This window comes from Salmo salar, chromosome 24 (genome assembly GCF_965601325.2).
Source record: "Salmo salar chromosome 24, fSalSal1, whole genome shotgun sequence".
NCBI lineage: Eukaryota > Metazoa > Chordata > Actinopteri > Salmoniformes > Salmonidae > Salmo > Salmo salar.
This window is the reverse complement of record NC_138314.1, coordinates 38,728,387-38,746,447: the sequence shown is the minus strand read 5'-3', so window position 1 is coordinate 38,746,447 and position 18,061 is coordinate 38,728,387. Positions and strand designations below refer to the sequence as shown.

The window sequence follows — 18,061 nt, the reverse complement described above, 5'->3', positions numbered from 1 at the left end:
TTCAAACATGTTGTAGGCCGTGGGCCTGGGGAACTAGATTGCATGCCCCATAGTCTGCCTGTGTCGTTGTCTTCTCCAGATCCAGGTTCGAGTAAAGCCCATATTAAACAAAGCGTTTGTATTTTTTTTTAGCGTGAAAGAGCGTGTACATGCTGGAATTAGAATGCACAGTGGTGAATGAGAAAAAGACGGGCCATCATGCCTTTCAAATTAGAACATCGAGTCTATTTTTCTCACGTTTACGTGAAGCAATGCTGGTAAAGTGAGGAAATGAACTGTTTGTGCATTGACATCTGGAATTGTGAAATGTATAGTTAAAAAGTATCTAAGTGTTTAAGGTGAGCTGCCAGTACCAATAATACATACGCCTATTTGAAAACAATAACTTTATGCCTAACTTTTGTTGATTTTGAGCACAGGCATATAGCCTAGGCAGGCTATGGCTGGGAAACTCCAGGAACTCCGTTCAAGAGAGAATGATGTTATGTAGAAATAAAGAATTTAGCTAGTCTCGTTCTAAGTGCTAGAGTGTATTAGCTACAACTCTCCTGATGTTCCTGAGCCAACATAACAACAGGAGGCAGGTACGGTGGCTCCCGTAGGACATATATAAGGTGAGTCAAAAGGAGCGCGCAACAATACTTCACAAGGGCTACATAGCGAACATCACAAACACAACTGTTTATTATCGATTCTCGTGACCGTTAAGTTGGCATACGCTACGCAGTGCGATGTGACTTGGCGCTCTCTACTCACACGCAAAGTCTGTGTGGATCCGGCATAACAGTACACTCACATTAACCCAGAACCACATTTTGTGCTCTTATTTGTACAATCTTACCTTCCTATTTTAAGTGTCAATGAAGTTGTTCTCTCAAAATGCTAGTCCTATACATTTAATTCAACAGCCCTCAGTGGTTTTTACACCTGGTTTTGCAGACCGAACAGCAACTAACTAGCCAAGATGATATTACATAATGATGTTTGTTTGTCCTGAAGATTCATTCGAGGGTATATACAGTGCTAGAATACTACCCCTTGTCTTCATTAGACACAAGATGTAATCCTATTGTAGGTCCCATACTGTAGTAGGACAAACAGGACAGGCTTGCACCCCCCTGAGACCCTGACCTTTAGAGTTGGTGTTATGGACTAGACTCATAAAGGATGACTTAAGCTCAGAGGTGCTGATAAAGCATGACTGCTCACGCTCAAAGCTGAAGACGTTTGTCTTTTTTTGTTTTTTGACCATTCATGGGAATGTGCTAGCTTCATCAAGGTGCTGTGCTGTGCCCTCTTTTAATTATTCAACCCAAATTTGAAGGGAGCTGTTTAAAACCGCTCCAAATGTTGTTCATCTGTTTTGATGGTCCCTCTCGGTCCATTCTGAATGTCATAAAGAGCAGCAACCGATTTATCATCTGGGGTTTCAGATAAACGCCAAGCGTCGTGGACGGGTGATAGCAAAGTGAACTGCAGTTGAACTGAAAGACTAACAGACATGCCTACGTTCCTCAGCCTAGACTTTTAACCACTTAAAAATAGTTATTCTTTAGGAGCAAATTTGCGGCGGCAGGTAGCCTAGCGGTTAGAGCATTGGGCCAGTAACCGAAAGGTTGCTCGATCGAATCCCCGAGCTGACGAGGTAAAATTCTGTCGTTCTGCCCCTGAACAAGGCAGTTAACCCACTGTTCCTCGGTAGGCAGTCATTGTAAATAAGAATTTGTTCTTAACTGACTTGCCTAGTTAAATAAACGTTAAATAAATACAATTTATTAAAAAAATTACCTGGCAGCTCTCTACAGTCATAATTCTAAAGTCAAATTTCTGTCATTATTTTGTGTTATTGACTGTACGTTTTGTTTATCCCATGTGTAACTGTTATTTTTGTCTCACTGCTTTGCTTTATCTTGACCAGGTCACAGTTGTAAATGAGAACTTGTTCTCAACTGGCCTACCTGGTTAAATAAAGGTTAAATAAATAAAAATAATAATAAAATTAAAAAATGAACTGTGTCACACTGACTTTTTTCTGTTCACACTAATGATGTACTCATCCTCAAATCCCTACAGTTAACAATACTGCATTAATAAAGCAGAACTTGTACTCCACGCCAAGCAGCTCCTAGCTACCTATTTGTTCACTGCAAATGTAATTTTTTTGTTTTTTGTTTTTTGTACATGTGGTTTTATAAATAGGCTATGTGTTTGAGAATTCATTTCAACATTGTTTCTACCAACTGGCAAGCAGGCAATACAAGTATTTGCTATCTTAATTGTTCTTTTTTTTTTTTATGAGGACTTTGGCTTCTCCATAAACTCTTTGGATTTAAGTATATTTTTCTGTGCGATTGTATTCCACACAGAATGTGCATTTTACAGACAAAACATGCTGTAGGTCGTCTCATCTTCGTTGTTCTATTCAATAGCTTATTACAACCATCAAACCACTCTCTTTATGTAGGCGTGTGATATTTCCAAGGATGTGGCCCCAGACAGGATGCTCTAGGCGTACTGCATCCTGCAGGTGATCTATCCTGGGTCTTTGGCCAAGAGTTGGGTTCCGCCTACTCTCTAGCCCTAATCCCACCCCCATATGACCCCCCCCCCCCACACACACACACACACACACTCACACACACACCTCTCTCACCTTCTCCTTTGGTTGTGGCTTTGCAAATATAAAGCCTCGCACGATGGTAGGCTATTTTAATCGGAAAACATGGTGATGGGGTGCTACTTGGCAATGGAAAAGCATCTCTTGGCAGCAACGTGATTACTACATTGATTGTCAACTTGGTTCAGGTGATAAGATAATATGGGTATTTTGATTGCATGCTTATCTGAATAGCATTTCAACAATGGACAAAGAATAATCCTGTCTTGTTGATCTGTTTTGCAGTCATGCATCAAATAGCAGCACTTTAACTGGAGTTTCCCTGCTTAAAAAAAAAAGAAATTTAACCAGGTTGGCCAGTTGAGAACAAGTTCTCATTTACAACTGCGACCTGGCCAAGATAAAGCAAAGCAGTGAGACAAAAGCAACAACACAGAGTTACACATGGGATAATCAAACGTACAGTCAATAACACAATAGAAAAATCTGTATACAGTGTGTGTGTTTTTGCAGTGGCGGTGTCTGATGAATTCCGTCTACTGCACATACTAGATTTATAGGGTTCATCATTTTTTTTAAAGTATGAAATAATAAGTCATTGAAAATAGATGAATGAGAGGCTGTGACAGAAAAAAGGAGAATTTTTTTTATACATGTAAGATTCATTTTTTGAACCCTGCGTTCTAGTGTGTTATTCAGATTATTTGATATGATTAGCTAATGTTTCAAACATTTTGTGACGCATATTGGACACAGGTCTGCCATATCACATCATTAACCTTCATAAATGTACTCTCTCTCCCAATAATTGCCTCTATATTAATCATTTTTCAGAATGATAACAACCAGGATGTTTAAAATCTCATTTAATTTAGCCTCCTGTCTAGATTGAGATGTGACGATTTCTTGGGTCGTTTCTTCTTAGACTGCTTTCATATACCCTTTTTATAGTGTACCAATTAAGCACAGTGTCTGTTGGAATTCTGTAGAAATGGCCTCCAGTAGACGGCAGACTTTGTTGGGCATGATAAACCTGTAATCAGAATGTGTGTCGGCTTTATTGTGCTGGTGAAGGAATGATACAGGATGGTTTTGACAGTGGCTTCCACTCAGCATTGCAGGGACCTGGCAGTTGTTGATAAGACAGCCAGCTCTGCAGCCCCTTAAAAGGCACATTGGTGTGGAGTAGAATGAGGCGGTAAGACGCGAAGGGGAGAAAAAAGCCCTCTGCCTTTGGCAATTACTTCAACCATGCAGTTTCCTCACCATTACGTCAAAAACCCCAGAATCCTTTTAGTCAGAGCTGTGCTGGTAAAAGCGTTCCGAAGGAGACAATTCCACCCGCACCTTCTGGGGCTTCCTTATCCCTACAGCTCAGAAACTGAAGTTAACTCTGTTGTGAAAAACTAGCCACCACAACTCTGTTTGTCAGATGCCAATCTGTCAGTCTGCTGTGTAATATATGTATTTTAGTCCAACTATATAAAAGACTCGGAAACAGTTAGTCAATGTTTCCCATTTAATATAGGTAGCACTGTGAATTTCAATTTGAAATACCATTCTCGCCCTGAAATAGTTTCTCTCCAAAACAAAATTATCGGACCTCAACATTTGAGATATTTACGGAGTTTGCATGACAGAAGTCTGATGTGACTGTGTCTGACCTGAGATGGAGAAATGGGGTAGAAAAACAACTCAAGCAATTCTGTCATCTTGGCAAGAACACAGGTCTCCACTATCACGTCTTTGTCTCTGTCTTTGTCACAACTTGAGTATGAAAGAAGGGCTGGCTCAAAGGTGACCAGAGGGGTTTTGAAACATTGCTGAAAGTAAATTTGTGTGTACTTTCTGCCGGTATTTTAACCTCTCTAGGGAAGGTGGGATGAAATCGTCCCACCTACGTAACAGCCAGTGGAATCCTGTGGCGCGTTATTCAAATACCTTAGAAATGCTATTACTTCAATTTCTCAAACATATGACTATTTTACACCATTTTAAAGACAAGACTCTCGTTAATCTAACCACACTGTCCGATTTCAAAAAGGCTTTACAACGAAAGCAAAACATTAGATTATGTCAGAAGAGTACCCAGCCAGAAATAATCAGACACCCATTTTTCAAGCTAGCATATAATGTCACATAAACCCAAACAACAGCTAAATGCAGCACTAACCTTTGATCTTCATCAGATGACACGCCTAGGACATTATGTTATACAATACATGCATGTTTTGTTCAATCAAGTTCATATTTATATCAAAAACCAGCCTTTTACATTAGCATGTGATGTTCAGAACTAGCATACCCCCCGCAAACTTCCGGTGAATTTACTAAATTACTCACGATAAACGTTCACAAAAAACATAATTATTTTAAGAATTATAGATACAGAACTCCTCTATGCACTCGCTATGTCCGATTTTAAAATAGCTTTTCGGTGAAAGCACATTTTGCAATATTCTAAGTAGATAGCCCGGCATCACAGGGCTAGCTATTTAGACACCCACCAAGTTTAGCCCTCACCAAAGTCAGATTTACTTTAAGAAAAATGTTCTTACCTTTGCTGTTCTTCGTCAGAATGCACTCCCAGGACTTCTACTTCAATAACAAATGTTGGTTTGGTTCAAAATAATCCATAGTTATGTTCAAATATCCTCTGTTTTGTTAGTGCGTTCAAGACACTATCCGAAGTGTAAAGAAGGGTGACGCGCCCGACGTGTTTCGTGACAAAAAATGTCTAAATATTCCATTACCGTACTTCGAAGCATGTCAACCGCTGTTTAAAATAAATTTTTATGCCATTTTTCTCGTAAAAAAGCGATAATATTCCGACCGGGAATCTGTGTTTTAGTACAAAGAGAGAGTACAAAGAGAGAGAAAATAAAAACATGGGGTCGCCTCGTGCACGCGCCTCAGTCTCATTGTCCTCTGATAGACCACTTACCAAAGGCGCTAATGTTTTTCAGCCAGGGGCTGCCTCGACATCATTCAGCTTTTTCCCGGGTTCTAAGAGCCTATGGGAGCCGTAGGAAGTGTCACATTACAGCAAAGATTTTCAATAAAAAGAGTCAAGAAGCCCAAGGAATGGTCAGAGAGGGCACTTCCTGTACAGAATCTTCTCAGGTTTTTGCCTGCCATATGAGTTCTGTTATACTCACGTACACCATTCAAACAGTTTTAGAAACTTTAGGGTGTTTTCTATCCAAAGCCAATAATTATATGCATATTCTAGTTTCTGGGCAGTAGTAATAACCAGATTAAATCGGGTACGTTTTTTATCCGGCCGTGTAAATACTGCCCCCTAGCCCTAACAGGATATCTTAGAATTTTGCCCTTGGTGTATAAAACTATAACTCTCCAGTTTTTTTATGCCCAATTGTCTGATAATGTTTTTATTCAATTCAAAATGAGGTTATTTTTTTTTTTTTAATCTGTGAATAATTGTATTAATCATTACATGTTGTATGGCAGAGGAACAAATATGTTTTTGAGAGTGAATTCCAACAGAAAACAGTGACACAATGCATTTATTTTGAAGTGCCTAATAATATACTGAACAGCAATATAAACGCAACGTGCAAGAATTCCGAAGATTTTACTGAATTACAGTTTATCTAAGTAAATCAGTCAATTGAAATGAATTCATTAGGCAGTAATCTAGGGATTTCACATGACTGGGAATACAGATATGCATCTGTTGGTCACAGATACCTTTAAAAAGGAAAAGTAGGCGTTGATCAGAAAACCAGTCAGTATCTGGTGTGACAAACATTTGCCTCATGCAGCGTGATTTGATTTATTAGGATCCCCATTAGCGACACATCTCCTTCGCATAGAGTTGATCAAGATGTTGATTGTGGCCTATGGAATGTTGTCCCACTCCTCTTCAATGGCTGTGCGATATTGGCGGGAACTGGAACACTCTGTCATACATGTCGATCCAGAGCATCAGGATTGTCACAGTATCGCTGTGCGTTCAAATTGCCATGGATTAAATGCTATTGTCTTTCTTTGTCCGTAGCTTATGTCTGCCCATACCATAACCCCACCAAAGCCATGGGGCACTCTGTTCACAGCGTTGACATCAGCAAACTGCTTGCCCACACAACTCCATACACATGGTCTGTGGTTGTGAGGCCGGTTGGACGTACTGCCAAATTCTCTAAAACAACGTTATGGTAGAGAAATGAACAAACAATTCTCTGGCATCAGCTCTGGTGGACATTCCTGCAGTCATGGCAATTGCACCCTGCCTTAACTTGAGACATCTGTGGCATTGTGTAATGATCATGCTGTTTAAAGGTTAATCAGCTTCTTGATATGCCACACCTGTCAGGTGGATGAATTATCTTGGCGAGGGAGAAATGCTCACTAACAGGGATGTAAACAAATTTGTGCACAGAACTTGAGAGAAATAAGCTTTTTGTGTGTATGGAACATTTTTTGGGATATTTCATTTCAGCTCATGAAACATGGAACCAACACTTTACATGTTGTTCAGTGTAGAACCATTCAAACCCTAATGTGAATCAACTTCAACCAAATCAGCCAAGAACAAATGATCTCAAAGACTTACTTTGAGATCCGATTTGGTAGTAACTAAACTATGGACTGGCTTTTAATGAATTGGCCAACCTTTAAAACAAATAATGTCTTGTCCCTGGGAGCTGACATTGGAGATGATTTTCAATGTAGAGCAGAGGGACCTGAGCTCTGAGCAACACATGACTAGTATGGAGACTGCTGGAGGTGCCTGGCCTTGTGGTGCTCTCTGTAGACACATTGTTTTACCGTTCCCCCTGCTGGAAGTCGGTTTCCCTTCACTTCTCACTAATTAGAACGGGGGAAGTTTATCTTTCCTGTCTGCAGTAGCATGCGTCATTAAAACAATATCCAGGGCAGAGCTCCTGACTTGGCTTTTGACTTGGCTAACGAAGGACTCTCCGATGTTTCGCTTCATAACAAAGCTTCAGGGTGCCATTATATCGAGTACATAACTGTGTGTGTGTGTGTGTGTGTGTGTGTGTGTGTGTGTGTGTGTGTATATATAGATTTTTATAAGAGCCGAAAATGAGTATTTTTTTTCCAAACCATCTCTGTCTCTGCACTTTACTGTGAAGTGTAAAGTAATTATATTGTAGGACCCTCCTGTATGCTAATGCAGTGCTAATCTGGTCCTTAGCGAGTGTCTTAATGAGGCCGACGTGCCCTCCGTGAGTGCTGCATTATGGAAATAACTTGCGTCGTGGGACAGCAGAAATGTAGCCTTATTTCCACTTTTAAAGCTTTCCTAACAAGGTATGTTGTCCTTTGAGGCCACAAGCATAACATAAACAAACACACTAATGACTTGCATGGGGAGACTTCACAAGTGAGGTCCATGTTTCAGACAAAGTAACAGATGGTGGTAAATGGGCCATGGTGGATAAACTATTAAGCTGCTGGACTAGAGAAGAAGTCCGATCCATGTACTTCGACTTGTTGTTCTGAAACGAATCAAGATTGTACGTAGGCACTGTTCTATGTCATATTCTATGCCTAGTGCAGTGGAACATGTATGTTGATGTACTTGGCTGAAAAAGGAATCAATTTGGATTCATATTTTCCACCGATTGAGCATGTCAGAGCCTGCCGTGCATAATGTCTAGTGAAGATAATTCTCATCTATGGTTATATTTAGAGAAATACTTTAACCAGATGAAAACTAGAAATATATGTGCTGTATGGAGCCTTATCCCAATACTTTTATCAAAGAAAATACAACTTGATTCATTTGCATGTATTTATGCCAGCTCTATACCAAATATGAAATGTTCGTTGGCTAGGCCTCTCTCTCCGCCGCTAGGCCTCTCTCCGCCGCTAGGCCTCTGTCCGCCGCTAGGCCTCTCTGTTAGGCCTCTCTGTCCGCCGCTAGGCCTCTCTGTTAGGCCTCTCTGTCCGCCGCTAGGCCTCTCTGTCCGCCGCTAGGCCTCTCTGTCCTCTGCTTTGAATCAAAGTGTTGAGTGTTATTACAGCCTGTGTCACTCTGAGTAAACAGGAGGAGGGCCTCACTCTTTCCTCTGACATCTGCGCTGTCTCCTCAAACACTGCCAGCTTTGAAACACTGGAAGCTCCCCGCGTTGCTTTAAGGGAAACACTAACGCTTGTTTCCAGACAAAATAAAGAGCTGCTCTCGGTCGTTACAAGGGCCAGTTGATTTCTCATGTGGTAGAGCAGTTACCAAAGTCAGCCTTTCGAAATGAGTTCAGACAGAGAGCAACAGCACCCAGCCACAGCAGCCCCCAGAGAGAAAATTGGTCATGAAGTTAAGATGCATCAGAAGCACCGCAAAGCTTACTGCCTGATGAGAATGTATGTTTAGATGTGTTTTAGTTTAAACCCGAGGAGATACGTCAACCTCCCCCTTTTGGATCTAAGATGATGAGAGAGATGTAGGATCTGGTGGTTTGTTTGAGTTGAAGTCAGGAAATCTGCTTGCGTTGGGTTTCATCCTTTTGTAAACGTCTTGGTTGTATTGGTTCAACATGACTTGTCAAGGCCATTCTCCAAAAAAGAACCAGTGCATGAGTTAACAGAACAGCCGGCTAAGTGATTAACAGGGAGTGTCACAACGTTGTACCTGCATTGCCCCTGGAGTATTACTGTTGTGCAGAGGTCAAGGGAACCAGAGAGGAGGAGACCTCATTCCCATGTTGAGAGGGGGTGGGGGCACCGGGAGGGAAGGCAAGGCCTAGCTGGTGCCCAGAGATGAGGCCTGCTCTGAAAGAGGCCTCTGTGTGGCAAAGCCTGTCATTACAGCTCTTTGGCTAGGCGGCGGCCGGGGACAATCCCAGCCTTTGTGCTCTTTTATTGCGCCAGGCTGCGTACTGTACTGAACGGCAGTGGGAGAGGCGTGTGAAAATCCCCTCCGCCCCAGATAGACTAGGCTACATTTAGTCAGCTGGGGTTCAGTAAGACTAGGGTACAGTCAGTCAGTTAGCTAGGGGGGACACTTCTTCTATTTCATTAACTGCTAAACAAAATGACCCAACAATTTCCCCGGAGGCTTCTACCTCAGACCAACATTAACCTCTCAAAGCATTCAGGGTTTTGTGTTGTGGTTGAGCAATGCAGATTAGGTTGGTCAGGAGTCGGATGTGTGCGCTGCATGTTGTGGTTGGAGCACAGCGACGGCCTCATTGTTATTGAAGTCACCACAGAGGATGTGGTTTATTGTAATCAAGCACTAACAGGGAGTCTGCCTCTGACATCATTAGTATACAAACCAATAGGCAAAACTGCCATTGTTATTTTCATTCGACCACCGAGGACATCCTTTGTATCCCAAATATCGGTACAATTCATAAATATATGCTCATCGTCGAGTACGAGCTTGGTGTGTCAGTCAAAACTGGTGTTAAAAGACACAGAGAATGTTTTCTTTGATATCCTATGTCATGAACATATATTCTAATCTAGAGAAATCCTCTTGTCTCTTGCATCAGGTTTTGACATCAGAAAGGGTCTTTATTTAAACATCCTTATTCTCCAGAAAGCCCGAGTTTCCATTTGTAACAGTCTGATAACACAATCCATTCAGGAGTGCTGCCATTAGGATCGTCTGCTGTCTGATGTGTCCTCTGTCTGATCCTCTGTCATTTTTTTTGTGTATCTTTCTGCAGTGCTGAAGTCTGGCTGGCAGAGCATGTAGACATATGCTCTCCTATTCTCTAATTGGATCTTTGTCTTCATCTGAGGATTGACTCGACTTAGCTTTCAACAAATGTCAATCCAATCTCTCAATGGATGGATGCTTCCCTGGTAGCCTGTTTATATGTGGGCTTCTGGTAGCCTGTTTATATGTGGGCTTTCGAAATGCAGGCAGAGCTAGAAGAAAAAACAGCTCTCTGCCCCTGGGCTTCTACAGCAGCAGGATCAAAGGTGTGAAAGACGTAACATCACAGTCCTGCCTCTGCACAGGCTCGGCAGGAGCAACGCTTCACCCCGTCATGCTTCTGTTCTGTGAAGACATATCAAAACAGTCTTGTCAGTTGTGATTGTTGCGAAAGCCCATGGTTTCCAGTTAATGGTCATAAACCACAGTGTCCCTCTGTGACATCTAGAAGTCACTCACTTCTCCCTGTACCAAGACCAGGCATTAGAATCCAGACTGGGCCTCTGGTGACTCCAATCAGAAGAGCTCTGAGTGGCAGATTGGCACATTGGCCCCCAGCCTGGAGCCTCATCAGCTCAGTGGGCGTAATCTACACATCTCTGACTGCGTGCTGGGGACCACAGCCAGGAATTTGCACAAACCCTCCATCTATTTATGACAGTTGAAAATCCCATTGAATTGTTGTAAATATCCTACCTATTGTCTCCTGGCATGTTTATTGTGTGATGGAATTTAGGGGATGTAGTCTCTCCCTGGGCTGACCACTGTCTCCAGACAGACACTGACAGACACAGATAGGTGCAGACAGGCAGGCAGGCACACCGACAGACAGACACACACACACACACACACACACACACACACACACACCCGACAGGCAGGCAGACACACACACCAACAGGCAGGCAGACAGGCAGGCAGACAGAAACCTTTCCCCAGGTGTCAGGCCCTCCAGGGGGATGTGGCAGGGAAGACTGTTTGACTTGTATATTGGATCTGAGTGAATGTCAGATTTGGGACTTTTCATTTACGTTTGTTTTGCAACATAATGGTTGTGTTGACATGTGAGTGAAGAAGTTTGATAGATTTCATGATGACCTAAACGTCCAACACGTTTGGCTTTTACCAATTCCACTCCAAGTGTGTTTTTTCCCGACTCATCATTCTATTCAATAAGCATTCCAGCAGGCATGAAAATGATTTTCTTCTCACCTTCAATTAAAAGACAAATTACATTGACAATTGAGCAGTTTTCATGTCCTTGTGTTGGTAACAAAATATTACAGCTTTCTCCCTCACACACTCATTTTGCTGTCACCTGTGAGAAATGATTGACAGAAAAATTATACTTGAAGGGAATTTAAATTAAAAAAAGACAATTTCATAGTCATCTCCAGCACCACCCCAACATCGACATATGTGAAAATGTTTCTAAGTTTTGTAGTAAAAAAAGATTGAGGAAGATAAGTGATTCCAATGACATCCTCAAGCAATTAGTAGACAATTAGGAGGCAATTAGTAAGCAATGCCTACTCAAAATTGGTTAAAATCACACAATGCAGACCGATGTCATTGGAAACCCTCATCTTTCTCTATCTGTTTTACTACAAAACATAGAAACGCTGCGTTTTCACATATGTTGATGTTGGGGTGTATTTTTGGTATTTTATTAGGATCCCCATTAGCTGTTGCAAAAGCAGCATGGTGCTGGAGGTGATGAATATGAAGTAGTATATTTTTGACATTTCTGTTTAAGAGCATATCCCTCCGAGCAGCTCTGCAAATACACAGGGATGTCTGACATTTTGTGCCAAAACAGACAGCACCATACACCTTCAAGCTGGCTTTTTAAGAGCTCTGTGTCCATGGCAACGGTTAACCCAGGAGTTTGATTTTTTTATTCATAATTAAGAATGTTTTGGGAGCTGAGGGTGAGATGCCAGAAACCCAACAGCTCTGCCTCCTGTTTCTGTCAAGATTTCCATCAAGAATTTACAAGGCAAAGGCAAGAGCATTCAAAATGGCCTCATTTAACTGTCAAGCTACATAACCCTGCAAAACGTGTATGCCTTGCATATTTATTTAGGGGGTTCATATTGATTTCCAGGGAAATCTGTACGTTCCCAATGAGTCCCGTTCACCGAAAGTATTCAGTAGGGTACATACATCGTTTTTTATTTAACTAGGCAAGTCAGTTAAAAACAAATTCTTATTTACAATGACGGCCTACCCCGGCCAAACCTGTGCGCCGTCCTATGGGACTCCTAATCACTGCCGGATGTGATACAGCCTGGATTTGAACCAGGGACTGTTGTGACACCTCTAGCACTGAGATGCAGTGCCTCAGACTGCTGCGCCACTCGGGATACAGTACATACATATGGGATTGTATTGACAAATAAACATGATCAATACGTCAATTTAACTGCAGTTTAGCTGTTTGTAAGGATTTGACATTCCCGTTCTCTCTCTAGGTATCTACCGAGTGTTCTCTGACAATGTTTTTTATTCTTCGTGTTTTTGTTTTCTTCGTTTAAATCAACATTTTATCTCTGACATGGTGTTTTTTATTTAGGTCCAGTGTTTAATGGTTTGGATGGTTAGGGTGATGTGTCACAAGTAGGAGCAATCTTGTATTATCGCTCTGTGCTTTTATCACTAATAGCAATCCTCCTTTCCATAGCACTAGGGCTCCATAAAGCATAGACAAGTGTTGCAAATCAGATGTTTTTTAGTGCACAATAACAAATAATTCATGAAAAGTGCATTTTTATGTCAACCTTTCCTCACCTGCTGAGATTAGGCGTATCATAAAATAACACTACCTGCTGCTTGAATATCATCGGATAAGTTGACATTATAACATGAAATCATAATGATTCATTTACAAATCATAGATCAACCTCTATAGCAGCACTTCAAACTGTCATCTACCATACCTTGTTCCCAAAATGGGTTGTTTCTCTTCCATACCTTGTACCCAAAACGGGTTGTTTCTCTTCTCTACCTTGTTCCCAAAATGGGTTGTTTCTCTTCTCTACCTTGTTCCCAAAATGGGTTGTTTCTCTTCTCTACCTTGTACCCAAAACGGGTTGTTTCTCTTCAATACCTTGTTCCCAAAATGGGTTGTTTCTCTTCCATACCGTGTACCCAAAAACGGGTTGTTTCTCTTCTCTACCTTGTTCCCAAAACGGGTTGTTTCTCTGCCATACCTTGTACCCAAAACGGGTTGTTTCTCTTCTCTACCTTGTTCCCAAAATGGGTTGTTTCTCTTCCATACCTTGTACCCAAAACGGGTTGTTTCTCTTCAATACCTTGTTCCCAAAATGGGTTGTTTCTCTTCCATACCTTGTACCCAAAACGGGTTGTTTCTCTTCCATACCTTGTTCCCAAAACGGGTTGTTTCTCTTCTCTACCTTGTTCCCAAAATGGGTTGTTTCTCTTCTCTACCTTGTACCCAAAACGGGTTGTTTCTCTTCAATACCTTGTTCCCAAAATGGGTTGTTTCTCTTCCATACCGTGTACCCAAAAACGGGTTGTTTCTCTTCTCTACCTTGTTCCCAAAACGGGTTGTTTCTCTGCCATACCTTGTACCCAAAACGGGTTGTTTCTCTTCTCTACCTTGTTCCCAAAATGGGTTGTTTCTCTTCCATACCTTGTACCCAAAACGGGTTGTTTCTCTTCAATACCTTGTTCCCAAAATGGGTTGTTTCTCTTCCATACCTTGTACCCAAAACGGGTTGTTTCTCTTCTCTACCTTGTTCCCAAAACGGGTTGTTTCTCTTCTCTACCTTGTACCCAAAACGGGTTGTTTCTCTTCAATACCTTGTTCCCAAAATGGGTTGTTTCTCTTCCATACCGTGTACCCAAAAACGGGTTGTTTCTCTTCTCTACCTTGTTCCCAAAACGGGTTGTTTCTCAGCCATACCTTGTACCCAAAACGGGTTGTTTCTCTTCTCTACCTTGTTCCCAAAATGGGTTGTTTCTCTTCCATACCTTGTACCCAAAACGGGTTGTTTCTCTTCAATACCTTGTTCCCAAAATGGGTTGTTTCTCTTCTCTACCTTGTACCCAAAACGGGTTGTTTCTCTTCAATACCTTGTTCCCAAAATGGGTTGTTTCTCTTCCATACCGTGTACCCAAAAACGGGTTGTTTCTCTTCTCTACCTTGTTCCCAAAACGGGTTGTTTCTCTGCCATACCTTGTACCCAAAACGGGTTGTTTCTCCTCTCTACCTTGTTCCCAAAATGGGTTGTTTCTCTTCCATACCTTGTACCCAAAACGGGTTGTTTCTCTTCAATACCTTGTTCCCAAAATGGGTTGTTTCTCTTCCATACCTTGTACCCAAAACGGGTTGTTTCTCTTCCATACCTTGTTCCCAAAACGGGTTGTTTCTCTTCTCTACCTTGTTCCCAAAATGGGTTGTTTCTCTTCTCTACCTTGTTCCCAAAACGGGTTGTTTCTCTTCCATACCTTGTACCCAAAACGGGTTGTTTCTCTTCTCTACCTTGTTCCCAAAATGGGTTGTTTCTCTTCCATACCGTGTACCCAAAACGGGTTGTTTCTCTTCTCTACCTTGTTCCCAAAATGGGTTGTTTCTCTTCTCTACCTTGTTCCCAAAATGGGTTGTTTCTCTTCCATACCTTGTTCCCAAAACGGGTTGTTTCTCTTCCATACCTTGTACCCAAAACGGGTTGTTTCTCTTCAATACCTTGTTCCCAAAATGGGTTGTTTCTCTGCCATACCTTGTACCCAAAAACGGGTTGTTTCTCTTCTCTACCTTGTTCCCAAAATGGGTTGTTTCTCTTCCATACCGTGTACCCAAAAACGGGTTGTTTCTCTTCTCTACCTTGTTCCCAAAATGGGTTGTTTCTCTTCTCTACCTTGTTCCCAAAATGGGTTGTTTCTCTTCCATACCTTGTACCCAAAGGTTATTTCTTCACCAATACATAATTGAATTGTCATTCTCTAACCAGCATTTTTTCATGTCAGGAAGCCCATGCAAACAGAGAGATGCAGCGTAGTGGTGTATCTCCTGGTCCTCTTGTTCTAGCTACCTCAATGTTTCATGTGCTCTTGAGGTATACCCATTAGTGTTAGCCCAGATCTGTCAAATCCTACTCAGGCCTTGGTGCTGAAACACTGGGCTGGGTTTAAACCGTGCCTCCCTCTCCATCACCACCAATGACATGTACACTGACACCTCCAAACACAGCCAACCCCTCTGTGACTCAGACAGACAGACAGGCAGACAGGCAGACAGACAGACAGACAGACAGACAGACAGACAGACAGACAGACAGACACATTGATGTTTAGGATCCCCTCTTGATACATGTCAGTGGAGAAGATCACGTCCCTCACCCTTTAGGTCTGTCCTCTGGTTCACCTCCCCATCACAGGAGGTTTGTTGGCTATTTTAGAGTTCAACCAGCGCTATGCATCATCCTGAGGTCTCTGGAAACCAACAAATCTAAGTATTAAGGGGTGAAGATTGAATGGGCAATTCTAAAGCCAATATGCTTTGGCATTGTCATCTTTTGGGATTTTTGTGGATGTTGCTTTCCGGTTCATTCCCACAATTCATTTGCCACAATATAATATTTGACTTGTGTCACATATTTATAATGTGCAAATATGGTTGCACAAAATCTGTTACCTTGTCAAACCTCAATTCAAGTGTGGGTGGATGGGTGGGTCTGTGTGTGTGCCCTACATTTTCATGTTCGCACATACCAAGTGGGCTTTGGCGAGAGACAACATTTCCCCTTCTCTTAATTATGGATGATAATGTTGGGTCTAATTAATATCTGTTTCATTAATGTGCTCTGACACATTCCATCCCCCATTGTGTCTTCAGCTCCGGCTACTTGTGTGTGTGTACAACCCAACACTGGGATAACTCTCACAGCAAAGTCTTGGTTTGATTAACTTCCTTGGTATCTTATTATTTGTTATTTTTTCACAATATATTTCCTATCTTTTATAGTTGCAACATATAAAGTGTTGGTTCCATGTTTCATGAGCTGAAATAAAGATCCCAGAAATGATCCATACGCACATTCCTGTTAGTGAGCATTTCTCCTTTGCTAAGACAATCCATCCACTTGACAGGTGTGGCATATCAAGAAGCTGATTAAACAGCACGATCATTACGCAGATGCACCTTGTGCTGGGGACAATATTGTTTTAGAGAATTTGGCAGTACTTCCAACCAGCCTCACAACCGCAGATCACGTGTATGGCGGCGGTTTGTTGTGAACAGAGTGCCCCATGGTGGCGGTAGGGTTATGTATGGGCAGGCATAAGCTACGGACAACGAACACAATTGCCTTTTATTGATGGCAATTTGAATGTTCAGATACCGTGACGAGATCCTGAGGCCCATTGACGTGCCATTCATCCGCCAGCTTCACCCCATGTTTCAGATGATAATGCACGGCCCCATGTCGCAAGGATCTGTACACAATTCCTGGAAGATTAAAATGTCCCAGTTCTTCTATGGCCTGCATACTCACCAGATTTGTCACCAATAGAGCATGTTTAGGATGCTCTGGATTGACGTGTATGATAGCAAATTGACTGATATGAACTTCAACTCAGTAAAATGTTTCATTGTTGCATGTTGCGTTTTATATTTTTTGTTCAGTGTACATGCAGTGATGGAAATTACTTACTGGGCGGTATGTGTACTTACTTTCAACAGAAGTGCACAAATAATTGACGGGAGTGTTGATGTTTTTATAGAGAGCGGAGGGAGTGTTGTTGGCCGTGATGTTGGTTGACTCATGGTGAATCTTGTCTTCCAGAGTGTGGTGGAGAAAGTGTTTGTGGAGTTCAGCCACCAGGAGTTACTTCAGTTCTACAACCAGGTCAGTGCTGCACGTTGGTTCTGCTTTCTGACTGACTCCTTAACACCCGCAGGCATGTTGCCTTTCTCCTAATTGTCAAGCATTCTCTGTCTCCTTGCAGCTAGAGACGGTTCAAGCCCAGTTGGACTCCCTCACCTGATGCGGGTGACATTCTATTTTTATTTGATGACAGCTATGGAAGAAGCAGTGTTGTCATTAAAATTCCCCATGCACACTGACAGGACACCTATCATAACAATGTGATGGTATAATGAGGGAGATCGCACATTTCCCTGTTTGTTGAGTGCAAAGGATGTGTGTGTGTGTGTGTGTATATAACTGTAATCCAACTACATTTCATCCTTCAATTAAACTATTTTTCTACCTGTGTTTTCCGATGTGCAACATGAATGTTGTTGAAATTCAGGCAATGTTATTTTTAGGAATGTTGATGAAATGTTACTAATGTACAAACACAAAACATGATATCATGTATATGTAATCTAAAGCACTAGAGGAATATAAAAATGTTGTAATCTGAAAAGTGGCATTGTTATTTCTTCTCTTACCCCACCTGTAGTTTCATCAGATAGAGGTGCAGAGGCACAGTTCAAATCCTCATCTCTACACTTAGCAGGACAGACATTCCTAAATGAAGCACATTATTTTCAATTAGTTTTACAAAATGGAGCCATATTAAATGAAGCGTATTGTCCAACAGTCAAGGTTTCACCAAAACAGACAGCTACAGGTTTTTCTCTCCCAGGGTCTCACGTTTTCCCTTCCTCCTCACGTAATACCTGTCAAGTTCACATTGCTCTGAACAAAAGAAGAAGAAACCGTTTCCCCGCTTCCTCCTCCTCTAGAGAAAGACAGTAAAACACTTTACGACGTTGTATCACATTTATGAAGATTTTTATTGAGCGAAGTTTTCATTTC

General features: G+C 41.8%; 1 protein-coding gene across 2 annotated transcripts in view; it reads left to right on the top strand.

Annotated features, from left to right (window-relative positions):
- Nucleotides 1-17,662, top strand: part of commd10 (COMM domain containing 10) — a 38,423-nt gene extending 20,761 nt beyond the window's left edge. Inside the window, 2 exon segments of one of the 2 annotated variants that reach the window (NM_001146382.1) lie at nucleotides 17,081-17,143; nucleotides 17,244-17,662. In NM_001146382.1, coding sequence (NP_001139854.1) covers nucleotides 17,081-17,143; nucleotides 17,244-17,282 — 102 coding nt within the window. In that variant the 3' untranslated portion in view covers nucleotides 17,283-17,662. 2 annotated transcript variants of the gene reach the window in all.
- The last annotated feature ends 399 nt before the right edge of the window (nucleotides 17,663-18,061 follow it).